The 13,189-nt window shown below is 46.6% G+C and overlaps 1 protein-coding gene across 1 annotated transcript in view; it reads right to left on the bottom strand.

Annotated features, from left to right (window-relative positions):
- Window positions 1–13,189, bottom strand: part of NLRC3 (NLR family CARD domain containing 3) — a 37,154-nt gene that overhangs the window by 2,994 nt on the left and 20,971 nt on the right. The window contains exons 10-17 of the mRNA XM_087878487.1: window positions 12,863–12,946; window positions 10,875–10,958; window positions 9,019–9,102; window positions 8,746–8,829; window positions 6,534–6,617; window positions 4,366–4,449; window positions 1,223–1,306; window positions 181–264 (exon numbers count right to left, since the gene is read on the bottom strand). Coding sequence (XP_087734613.1) covers window positions 181–264; window positions 1,223–1,306; window positions 4,366–4,449; window positions 6,534–6,617; window positions 8,746–8,829; window positions 9,019–9,102; window positions 10,875–10,958; window positions 12,863–12,946 — 672 coding nt within the window. The remainder of the gene's footprint in view (window positions 1–180; window positions 265–1,222; window positions 1,307–4,365; window positions 4,450–6,533; window positions 6,618–8,745; window positions 8,830–9,018; window positions 9,103–10,874; window positions 10,959–12,862; window positions 12,947–13,189) is intronic.

Raw genomic sequence — 13,189 nt, 5'->3', positions numbered from 1 at the left:
TTTTCCAACGCTCCAGCGCCCGTGAAGACCAGCTGGTGACGGCGCACATGCCCACAGAGAGGGCTCTGCTTGCCACCTCTGGCACGCGTGTCACAGGTTCGCCATCACGGTTCTAGATCAACATCTCCAGTAGGCATCGCCCTTGGGAAAGGCTGTTTTAGTTCAATCAAAGGTACTTACTTGATGTAGGTGAGGTTGTGGCTTCCCGTCAGTGCCGTGGCAATGCAGATCGCCCCATCCATGCCCAAGGAGTTCTCCTGGAGACTGAACAAGAACACGGAAACATCTGGCTATCTATGCACAAATAGGAAGTTCTAACATGGTTTGCTCAGCCTGCGGAGCGAACCAATTTCTTGCCATTTGTATTTGTGTTTCAGCCTTTGATCTGATCTGACACGTGCCTTGTATCTGCTCTAGCTTTATTTTCTACTAAAGATCCTGAGAAACACCAAACAGATACTAAGAATCGATCAAGACGTACGCCTGAAGGAAAGTCATACGCAACTCTAAAGCCATGTTTGAAAAATTTGCCGGTGCAACAGTCCTCTTTGGCATTTTCTATTTCCTTGAGCTTAAGCTGTTTCTTTCAACTTAAGACATTTCCTCGAGCTTAAGACATTTCAAGACAGCCAGTTGGTTTAGGAACAAAGATATGACATTCTTGAAATATTGATAAGCCTTGTACTTCACAACTCTAACAACTGCTTGATGATAGGTATGATATTGGTTAGAGTAGGCTCCTAAGGCTATCTGCTTCTTTCTTTGGATAATAAATGAAAAACCATTTCAGTATGACTCAAGCAGAATATATATATATAAATTTATAAATTTATATAAAATATATAAATTATAAAAAATTATATTTCGCTGATAAATTCAGTGAAATATAAATTTGGTATAAAATGGTTTGTCGTGAATGTGACTGCTTGAGGGCTCCTGGATTGGAGCTGAAAGGCAAAAGGGATGCAGTATGCTCCCTTCCACATGCTGGAGTGTCCAACCTTGGCAACTTGAAGACTTGTGGACTTCATCACCCAGAATTTCCGAGCCAGTCATGCTGGTGAAGAATTCTGGGAGTTGAAGTTCACAAGTCATAAGCTTTAAAAATTTTTGGAATTCTGGAAGTTGAAATCCATAAGTCTTTAAAGTTGCCAAGGGTTGGATACTCCTAGCATATAGTAGGAATTCTTCACAAGCAGCCTTTCCCACACGCACTACTTACTTCAACCTGCGGAGGGTGCTGTTAACTTTCAACGAATGGGCCATAGCCTTGGCTCCCATCAAACCAATGGAGTTTCCTCTAAGGCTGAAATCAGAAGGAAGGAAGAATCATGAGGAGGAGGATTGATGGAGCTACAGCTTGATGGAGAAGTTCAGCCATCTCTGAGATAGAAAGGGGGAGAGAGAGAGAGAGACCCCACCCCCATAATCCAGGCAGGGAATGACCCCCTTCCCCAATGTTCCCAGGTGGTATCCAAGAAACACCATTAAATATATATGAATGAATGAATGAATCTCGTGAGAAGTTGGGACAGCTGAAATCTAAATAGGTTTCAGAGATTTTTGAGAGGGCTTCAAACGGGTGGGCTGCTGGGGGTTCGCAGGGGTTCGGGAGAACCTTTCGCTAAGATTCTGTGCAGTTCGGAGAACTCCCAAATCCCACTCCTGGCTGACCCCGCCTACCCCTCCCCTCCCAGGAGTCCCCACACGGCCTGTTTTGGATGCAGGTAAGTGCAGGTAAGTGAGACTTGGGGAGGGCAAAAAATGGGCCTACCGGAAGTTCAGGAAGGCCAGAAACGGGCCTGTTTCTGGCCTCCAGAGGGCCTCCAGAGCCTGGGGAGGCCGTTTTCGCCGTCCCGGAGGCTTGAGGAAAGCCTCCGGGGAGGGCAAAAATGCCTCTCCACTGTGGTGCAGGAGGCCGACTAGGCCACACCCACCATTGCCACACCCACCCAGCAACAGGGCAGAGAATCCTTTTTGAAGCCCACCTCTGCCTCCAAGTCTGAACTCGTGAATTGGGCAAGGCTGGCACAGATCTAGTCACATGTCTCTCCACCTCAGCAATTTTAAGATACGTGGACTTCAACTCCCAAGAGTCCTCAGCTCGGGGAATCCTAGGAGTTGAAATCCACCCACCTTAAAAGTTGCTGAAGTTGAGAAACCTGGTTCTCTCCTAAGGGCACTTCCCGAGAATGCTCAGCCATCTCAGCAATTCCCGGTGGGGATAATGGGAACTGTAATCCATCCCACCTGGTGAGTGGCAGATGTGTGAAGTTGGACTCAGCCAACCTGTTAGGGTCTGAGATGGATGAGTGGAATCCCCCCACTCCCACTCTGCACCTTTATTGAAACCAAGCAGGGGCTTTTTAGATTGAGCCAAGGAGATGGTTACTACACCTCAAAAGTAAAGGTAAAGGCTCCCCTCACACGTATGTGCTAGCCGTTCCCGAGTCTAGGGGGCAGTGCTCATCTCCGTTTCAAAGCCGAAGAGCCAGCGCTGTCGTCTCCGTGGTCATGTGGCCGGCATGACTCAACGCCAAAGGAGCACGGAACGCTATTCCCACAAAAAGTGGTCCCTATTTTTCTACTTGCATTTTTTAACCTGCTTTCGAACTGCTAGGTTGGCAGAAGCTGGGACAAGTCACGGGAGCTCACCCCATTACGCAGCACTAGGGATTCGAACCGCTGAATCGCTTTCTCGATCGACAAGCTCAGGGTCTTAGCCACTGAGCCACCGCGTCAAAAAGCCCAATTAAAAAGATGGAAACTTCACGTGAAACATCTTCAACATTGGATAGAACAGCAACGAGGAGTTGCTTGGAGATTCGAAGGAGGAGTGGACGGTTTGGAGATGTTTAAATAGACTCCGCACTGGTTTGGTTAGCTAGAACTAAAGACCCCATGGAAAAAATGGGGGCTTCTCCCAGAGGATACGGATATTTACTGTGAATGTTGGCACCATTCAAACCACATTTCCGGATTCTTGCATAAGTGGATAGCTGCGTTCCTATCAAACAGGCAGCAAGTAGTCAAAATAGGGAACTCCGCTTGACAATGCTGCTACTCTACAAAAAGACCTCGACTATGTGTCAGAATGGTCAAACAATTGGCAACTCCAAATCTCAACCAACAAATGTTCTGTCTTACACATTGACAAAAAAAAAAAATCAGAACACCAAATACAAGCTGGGTAGATACGACCCTCACTCAGGCAACCCTCACTCTGTCAAGGACCTTGGAGTACTCATCTCAAATGGTCAAAGTGCCAGAGCTCACTGTAACAGCATTGCTAAAAAAATCATTAAGAGTTGTTAACCTAATCTTGCGTAGTTTCTCCTCCGGTAGTATTGGGTAAGGGGCGTGCATAAGCGCACCAGCATGCCTACCGTCCCTGTCCTAATGTTTTCTTTTATTCGTATCCTTTCCATGTATTTATAATTATGTTTACACTTGCATCTGTCATAAAATACATGCTTGACGAAATTCTATATAAATAAAAATGTAAATGTTCGTTTGTTCAAAATCTTAAATCTCCGAAAGTTCTTCACCGATTGCTTTGAAATTTTGACAAAACGTTGCATTCGAATACGCGCGTGTTTTTATATACCTATATTATATAGATGTCACACCTGTGACAGGTAAAAACATGCTTTTTTGAAAAACAGCGCCATCTGTTGGACATAAAAGCAACACACGCTATACGCAGAGCCCACCAGTCTTTTCACTCGGTTGATTGGATTCAGGCCTCAGTTGCCTTTCTCTACGTTTCTTTTTGGACTTTAACGTCGCAGCACCACAATGGCAGGCGCAAGCCGGGTCTTTTCCCCTCAGCGCCGCCACCGCCAAACCCACAAGCAAAATGGCGGGAAATGTCAACCGCTGCGAAGCCCAGCCGGAGCCTGCTGCCACTCCCATGATGCACAGCTCTCCCAATACAAGCACCAAATAGGTAAAAGTCCAAGAAAGCAATTGATTAAGCGACATTAAAGTCCAAAAAGAAACGCAACTCAGGTCTGAATCCAATCGAAGGAGTGAAAAGACTGGTGGGACGGAGGCAAAGTAGGCGTGACCTGAGCTACAGAGGGAAATTATTGGCACTCCGTCAAAAAATATTGTATACCCACAAGACTGAGCCACGGCAACGCTTGGCTGGGTACAGCTAGTAAATAAATAAATAAAAACTATCCGTCTTTTACACTGGAACCGACATGCACACAGAATGACACGCTGGCCGGAAATATCCCTTAGCCATGAACGTTTTTAATCTTTTAAAATTTTAAATTAATAATTCCCCCCTTTCTAGTTCCTGCGTTGTTCACACGAGACGAGTTCCCTCCTTGTGGGAAATAAGATGAGATTACTTACTCCAACACGGCAAGGTTCTTGTTAACGACCAACGCTTCTGCCAAGGCTGTGGCTCCACTCACCCCGATTGCTGCCACCTGCAGGCTGCAAATAAATCGGCACCTTTAAGAAGGGCTCCAATGATGCCAGCCTGCCATTTGGCAAAGTGCCAATATAGTAGAAGAGAAGATTTGTAGCTCAGGGTTGAGATGAGGGGTCCTTGGTGTTCTCTGAGCTTGGTGGTTGGCTTGAAGACGTTTCATTATCAAACTAGGTAACGTCAGTATGAGGAAGCGTGGGTTGGTGGAGATACAGTGAGTCAATAGCTTGACTCACTGTAGAATAGAAACCCCACCCTCCCTAGTACTGATGATATTACCTAGTTGGGTAAAGAAACACCTGCAGGAAAACAATCCAGCTCAGAGAACACCAAGACTCCACTATTCATCAGAGCATCCAGGAACTCGGTAGGATCAATGGTCAAAAGAAGGAAAGGTTGTAATTTTCATGATTCTGAATTTTGATATCCAAAATAGATTGGGCCTGCTGCTCCCTGTCCTCTCTGCTTTCCATATAAACAGGATGAAACTGTTGTGGCCCCGCCCTCTGAGCCTATCTCATCGGAGGAAGAAAGCTCCGAACATGAGGAAGAGGAGTCAGCCAGGCCTCCCTCTCCAGGCCCCTCCCCTCTGGCACTGTCTCAGGTGCTGGCCGAGGGAGAGGAGATTAGCCAGGAGCCAGGTGTCTCGGATGAGAGCGAGGAAGTAGAGCCGTCGTTCCTGGACGCACGCCAACAAAGGCGTGATAAACGGTTGCAGCAGTTAAGGAGGCGTGCTAGGGATTAGAACTGAGTCACTGGACCACACCCCAGAGACTATATAAGAGAGGGTGGTGGCTGGTAAAACTCCGTGACGAACAAAAACGAACTTTGGCTAGTCACTTGAACAACGTCTGAAGCTGCCGAAAGGGATATTGTTTTGCTGGACTATTTGCAATGCGTATGTAATTTTAGGTTATCTGTTGCAGTAAAAGTTCTTGGCAGATGGTGCTTATATTGCTGCCAAGTTTGAGATAACGACCTGTGTGTGTGCCAAGTACTTTCTTAACCCTCGGCTGGCTGTGTTTGTGTGTGTGTGGACAGGGACAGATCAGAAACACACAGGAGAAGCTGGTGAGATCAAAACTGGTGTAGGGTTTCCTGCCTAAGCAGGAGGTTGGACTAGAAGACTTCCAAGGTCCCTTCCAAATCAGTTATTCTATTCTGTTCTGTTCCTGGTTGGTCCTTTCACTGCGGAAAATGAAAGTCCCATCCAATATTTTAATGTGATGTTTTTCCATTCACAAAAGAACTGCCAGATTGGTTTTCTGGGATTTGATGGCCTCAGGTTTTAGAGAAGGGATTTAATTGTAGTTCATTAAAGTCTTCTGGTGTTGGAAATAACAAAATAACAGATAAATCATCAGCCATTAAACCAAGGGTGAAATCCAGCAGGTTCTGACAGGTTCTGGAGAACCGGTAGCGGAAATTTTGAGCAGTTCGGAGAACCGGCAAATGCCACCTCTGGCTGGCCCCAGAGTGGGGTGGGAATGGAGATTTTGCAGTATCCTTCCCCCAGGAGTGGGGTGGGAATGGAGATTTTGCAGTATCCTTCCTCTGCCACGCCCACCAAGCCACACCATGCCCACAGAACCAGTAGTAAAATAAATTTGTAAAATAAATTACATAACAGGTAGTCCTTGAATTAAGACCACAATTGAGCCCAAAAGTTGGGCCAACAGTAGCTGATCTCATCCACCGAATGTTTTTGCCCGTCTCTCTTTTAATTGACGTGCTACCCTTCTACCATGTTTTCCCGAATATAAGACATCCCCTGATAATAAGCCCAATCGGGATTTTGAGCGCATGTGCTAAAATAAGCCTCCCCCAAGAAATAACCCCCCTGATAATAAGCCCTCCCCAAAAATATTTAAACACATGCTCAGCCGATCCTCGCCATTTCCTCTGGTTAGGGTTAGGGAGACAGAGCTGGAAATCAGGTAAGACGGCAAGAGGAGCCCCGTCTTGCTCCATGCACCCCAAAATAATAAGACCTGCCCGAAAATAAGGCCAAGCGCTTATTTCAGGGTTCAAAAAATATAAGACAGGGTCTTATTTTCGGGAAAACATGGTATGTAGCAAAGAAACTTACTAGAGAGCTTCCAGCGTTGAGTTCACCCGTAGGGCAGAAGCCAAAGCAGCCGTTCCTTCATCCCCAATGGCATTTTCTTGCAAACTGAGAGACAATAAATGCAAAGGACTAGTTTACTTCACAGCTCAAGGTTGGTGGAGATTTGACTGTTATAGGCTCAAAAGTTTGAAAATGCCCACAATGGAAGAACAGTTTTGAAGATTGTGGAGATGACTTCTTGGATTAAAGAAAAAAACACGACGTTGATGGTTGACTGGAAATATCTTAACAGAGTTTTTGCATAAAGTTTGCATATGGAAGACTACCTATATCTACCTCACGTCTTCTGAACCAGCCAAGAATTCTTTTGAACCCAATCAAATCCACTTCATTCTGTTAAACGGAGGCCTTTGGGAGAGGATTCAACATGGTAGTGTTGTGGCTCCGTTACCGGAGCCTGTGTCATCGTCAGGAGAGGACTCCGAGAGTGAAGGAGAGGAGTTGGCAAGGCCTCCCTCTCCAGGACCCTCCTCTCTGGCAATGCCTTCGGTGTCTGCCGAAGGGCAAGAGATCGGGCCAGGGCCAAGCACGTCCACGCAGCCACAGGTGGACAGTGATGAGGGTAATGAGTCTTGGCTGGATCCACGCCAGCGTCGCAGAGATAAGCGCGTGCAACAGAATAAAAGGCGTGCCCAAGATTAGGCTGAGTCACTGGACCACACCCCACAGGATATAAAAGGGAGCGTGGTGGCCAGTCAAACCTTGTGACGAACAAAGCTGAAAGCTTCCACGCCATTCTGCATTGCCGGACTTTTGCTTTAAGACTTTGCTGGAGTATCTCTGGACTTGATTAATTCCGTAATTATTGAGCTGCTTTCCTTTGATGTATCAGAAGTGGGGAGAAGTTATCTCTCTTCTTTGTAAATAATAAACTCTTGGCAGGCAGCCACTAGGTTGTTGCCAAGTTCCGTTATCATAAGGAAAAGGATTTTGCCAGCTGGTTTGGTCTTTAACTCCTGAACGTCTGTTGGTGTGTGTGCGTGGGGTTGGGGACAGAACAGGTAGCACCAACTTAGTTGATGGTTACCCAGACCCATACGTGCTCTAATGGTTGCCTTCACACCAAACTAAACAAGGTGAGTTTTTTTAAAAAACCTTGGTTAGTTTTGCCTTGTGGATTAACATGTTGTGCAACCTCCTGCCTGCTTCACTGGTTATGGTTGGATGTATTGACTAAGTGCAGGTGAGGCTTTCTCAATGACCGTGTGTTGTGGCTCGCCAGTGGAGTTGCTGGCAGACTCAGACAGTGAGGAGGTTGGGGAGGAACATGGGCCAGTCCTGGAGTCTGGGGAAGGCTCTGATGAGGGCTCTGCGTCGGAGGCAGAGAGGGGGCCAGGGCCGTCTGACAGTTATCAGCTGCCTTCGGAGTTGGATATCAGTGGGGCAGAAGAACAGCTGGAGCCTGTTCCCGATGTGCACATGCACAGAGCTGCCGGGAGAAGGGAACAGCTAAGGAACAAGGGTCGACTCAGGAGTAAAGCCACAGGTGGATGGTGATTGGCCTCTCCCAGAGGGAATAAAGAGGAGCAAAGGGGAGGGGAGTTTGCAAGAGACAATTCGTTCAATTCATTAGAGTGAAGATCTGTTCTTTTTTAAAAAAAATTGATTTATATGCCGCCCTTCTCTGGAGACTCAGGGCGGCTTACAATGTGTTAAGCAATAGCCTTCATACTCTTGACTTCTTGCCAAGTATTGTCTGCTACAGAGTGGCGTTTGGAAGATATCGACCTGGCAGCTCTCCAAGCCTGATAAAAGGTCTGTAGTTGTGAAATCTCATGAAAGACTATTTGCCGGGGCTTTGCTGGAGAGGAATTTCCCTTTAAAACCTAAATAAAAGAGGTTTTATCAGGAGGAGGAGATCGGCTTCGTGCTCTCGGGAAGCCTAGGTCAAAACACCGTGTTCCATTGACGGGATATATAATAGTTAAGATTAAAAAGTAAATATGTAATTAAAGCAGAGTCATCTGAAAAGCCTACTGCTACAACCCAATTATCACATGTCTACATCAATTATTATATGTATATGAAATCTTAATCTGTTCACCGCCCTGAGAAATTCAATAAATAAAAAAATAAATCCCGAGATTTTAGAAAGGTGGAATCCACCCCCACCCCACCCCCACCCCAATTCATTGCAAAAACGGTTCATGTTAAGATTTAGATGAAAACTTACTCCAAGATAGTCAGGCTCCTGTTGCATTGCAAAGCTAGATTCAGGGCCTTAGCAGCTTTGGCCTGAATGAAATTCCACTGCAAGCTAAAAGAAGAGAGAAAAATCAGAAAGAAAGCCCAATCTGGAGAGTTATCAGTTCAGAATATGGATGCTGGGGGTCTGAATGAGTCCCCTTGGCTCTGCATTTCGGAAGATGCCAAGGCCTAAAAGCAAGGATGAGGCCATGCCAAGAAAGACTTCAAACGCCACCCTGACATAAATTCCACAACTCACTGCAGAGAAGTGAGGGCTTGGTTCTCCTTCAAGGCCTGGGCAATGGCATGGATCCCCTCGTCATGAAGCAAGTTGGCAGCCAAGCTGGAAGAAACGCCCAAAGAAAAGAGGGTTTAAAGAGGTGCATGGATGCCACTGAAGATTCAGCTTCACGGGGATTATTTCAAAATAATATAATATGCTCATAGCTTCCTGGTTTCTAGCCCTATGCCTTTAATTGCGACAGCAACTTGGCTCTCAAAACTATTGTAGAAAGTTAGCACCTATCCCTCTCAGAAGAATGAAATAGTTTGAGAAATATTAAAAAGGCAGAATATTATATTTCCCTAAAGGGAGAAATGGAGAAACATGTTCTTGGAAAGCCGCCCCCCCCTCCTTTCTTGATGGCCCTCAGCAGATGTCAGCCTTTAAGACATAAAGAGATAGATAGCCCTATTCATAAGCAAATTCCCTGCAGCAAGGTCTGAACCAGTGGTGGGTTTTAAATTTTTTTGCTACCAGTTCTGTGGGTGTGGCTTGGTGGGCATGGCAGGGGAAGGATGCTGTAAAATCTCCATTCCCTCCCCAATCCAGGGGAAGGTTACTGCAAAATCCCCATTTCCTCCAGATCAGCTGGGACTCAGGAGGCAGAGAATAGATGGGGGCGGGGCCAGTCAGAATTTTTTCTACCAGTTCTCCGAACTACTCAATATTTCCATTACCGGTTCTCCAGAACTGGTCAGAACCTGCTGAAACCCACCTCTGGTCTGAACAAAGATAGAGTTAGTCCTCAGCCTCAATAGGAATTGCCCAACAAGCCACTTCATTGCATCAGCCCAAACTTCAACCAAGCTTATCTCAGACAAACTCCTAGGATTTGTACATGGTCCTATGGGAGTCTGATAACAGCCAATAGAATACATGCTCTTGCACAGGAACAGGAAGCTCAAGTGCAAAGCCCAAGAGAAGGAATAAGCCCCACCCCACCCCACTCTCAACTCCAAATGGTCAGCTGCACCAGAACCACAAACGTGGTTCTGTTCATCAATAAATGGACATTCTTTCCAATCGGCCTCCGGCCTCCATTTTGTCTCCCGGATTGGAACTGAACCAGATGGATATTTCTTCCCACACTATCAAAGCAATAGTTAAATAGCCAGCATCCAAAAGTTTTAATATGGTGCTGTTACAAGGCCTTTTGCTCTTTGCATTTAGGCCCACAATAGATCTTTTTGAGAAATACCTCCCTTAAGATCAAGTGTCCCAATAAACCAATGAAACACATCCTCCATACAAATAGCGACTTACAGCGCACAGAATGGGACAACTCGCTGTGGCCACCTTTCTTCAGCCAACTCACCGTCGGACAACTCGCGGCAGGACAATTCAACAATTCTATTTAATTATTTAAAATAAATAAAATGAGTGGTACAGTGGCCTAGAGGTGGAGCTCTCGCCTCACAATCAGGAGGCTGCGAGTTCGATCCTAAGTAGAGGCAGATATTTCTCTCTCTGGGCACGATGAGAGTATTATCTGCTGAACAAAACTCCGCATTGGCAACAGGGAGGGCAGCTGGCCAGTAAACGCTCTGCTAGCTCCATTCAGTTCCCCAGACTCCACCCCGCAAGGGATTATGGGGTCATTAAAAGAAGAAGGTTTAAAATAAATAAAACATTATTTTAATTTCTGGCATTCGCATTTCACTCTGTCCCTCCTTTTGCATTCTTTCTTTAATGATTCTATTCTGCCATTTCTTTGATATTAGTGCAACTTTTGTCCTGCGGCGAGTTGGCCGCGGTGAGCTGGCCATGGCAAGCACAACCCTTCATTACAAACAGACATGTGAAGTTTGAAATTGAACATGGAAGGGACTCACTCCAGGTTCTTCAGGGTACAATTAGCTCGTAGAGCATTGGCGATGGCTTGCGCTCCCTCTTGGCTGATGGAGTTTTCCCGTAGACTGGTTTTTTTAAAAAAAAAAAAAAGGAAGAGAAAATCATTATTGACGTTTTCTTACTACCTTCGTTTGGTATGACACTCCAGTCTGACTTAAGAAGATAGAAGAGGATAGAAGATAGAAGAGATAGAAAAGGATCTGCATCCTTACGATCAGGGGTGGGATTCAAACAATTTTAGCAACCGGTTCTCTGACCAGTTGCTGGGTGGGCGTGGCCATGGTGGGCGTGGCCTATTCGGCCTCCTGCACCACGGCAGGGGGGAGCGTTTTCACCCTCCCCAGGCTCCGGAGGCTTTCCTTGAGTCTCTGGGAGGGTGAAAATGGCTCCCCCGGGCTCCAGAGGCCGGAAACAGGGCCATTTCCAGTCTTCTGAGAGACCCATTTTTCGCCCTCCCAAAGCCTCCGCACGGGCCCCGCACGTACCTGGCATCCATAATGGGCCACGTGGCGACTCCTGGGAGGGGAGGGGAGGGGTGGGCGTGGCCAGCCAGTCCTTGCAACTACCAGTTCGGCGAACCAGACTAAAATTAGCATCCAGCCGAACCGGCTGAATCTCACCCCTGCTTACGATTCACTTTTGTGATGATTTAATAGCTAATTAAATCATCCTCCTCCCCAACAAGAAGTGGACACGAGAGATGAATCTTCCAGATATCTCGAACACCTGATAATCTTTCGGGAGGTATAATATTGTAAGTGTAAGTGTGCTGATAGAAGAGGAGATTTATAGTTCAGGGTTGAGCTGTAGGGTCAGTGATGGGATTCAGCCGGTTCGCACCACTTCGGGAGAACCGGTTGTTAACTTTCTGAGCAGTTTGGCAAACTGGTTGTTGGAAGAAAACATTAGGGCAGAGAACCGGTTGTTAAATTACTTGAATCCCACCACTGTGTAGGGTCTTTGGTGCTCTCTGAGCTTGGTGGTTTTCTTGCAGGCGTTTCATTACCAAGCTAGGTAACATCATCAGTGCCAGTCATGGAATGTCTGCCAGAAAACAACCAAGCTCAGAAAGCACCGAGGACCTCACAAATGCAAGTGTGTAGGATCATCCCTGTTGACTTTGGCCAATGTGGTAAACCAGAGGTGGCTGGAGAATTCTGGGAGTTGAAGTCCACAAGTCTTAAAGCTGCCAAGTTTGAAGACCTCTGTGGTAAACAATCAGAGCCAACGGTATATTCTAAATATTCCTCCTTTTAGAATTTTAGGCAAAGTGTTGTGACCCCGACTCCCAAGCCTGTCCTAACAGAGGAAGAGGACTCAGAAGGTGATCGGGAGGAACTGATAAGGCCTCCCTCTCCAGGACCCTCCTCTCTGGCAATGCCTCAGGTTCCATCCGAAGGCCAAGAGGAACAGCCTGGGATATGCCAGGAGGAAAGCATATCGGAACAACAACAGATAGGGAGCAAGGATGATGAATCCTGGCTTGATCCCAGGCAGCGTCGGAGGGAGAAGTGTGCGCAGCAACGAAAGAGGCGTGGGAGGGCCAGGGATTGAGCTGAGTCACTGAGCCACACCCCACAAGGAATAAAAGTGGGTGGGATTGCTCTTCAGGCTTTGTGACGGTCAAAGTTAAAAAACCTGAGAGTCACATTGCGTTACCTGAAATCTGGCTTGTGCATATTTGGATTGGACCTTGGCTAACTCTCGCTTCGTGGATTACTTTTTTGCTACTGGACCGGACTGAGGATAAACTCTCTCTCGCTGACTGTGAGTGAAAACTGACTTGGCAGGCATTTCGCAGTTTACTGCCAAAACACTTATCTGCAAGGGATTCTAGTCTGATTGCATAATAAAACCTTGGCAGGCGTGCCTGGTTGTGTGTTTGCCTGTGTGGGGATGGGGGGACAGAACATCAAGGTCAGAAGACTTCATAGGAGTTAGGACTGGGCGCACCGCGGTATGGACCTACTTGAGGCTGGTGAGACCTCGGTTGCAGCAGAGAGCGCGGGTGAGTGCTGTCACTCCGGTGTCGCTGATGGAATTGCTCTGGAGGCTGAAATAGACACAAAGGCCCGGAAAATGAGAAAGGTTTGCTAGCTAGATCTCTTCATAATCATATTCTTCCCGTTCTGTTTGAAGTTTTTTTTTTCACTTAACAACTGCAGTGATTAACTTAATAAGCCTGGCCCCCCCAAAAAAAAAAAGTGGGGGTGGGGCTTAAAATTGACCACGACTCACTTAACAACTGCCTTGCTTAGCAACGGAAGTTCTAGTCTCAATTATAGCTATTGATATC

Source organism: Pantherophis guttatus, chromosome 14 (genome assembly GCF_059756535.1).
Source record: "Pantherophis guttatus breed Tessera chromosome 14, ASM5975653v1, whole genome shotgun sequence".
Lineage (NCBI taxonomy): Eukaryota > Metazoa > Chordata > Lepidosauria > Squamata > Colubridae > Pantherophis > Pantherophis guttatus.
This window is presented reverse-complemented; position numbering and strand designations above follow the sequence as displayed.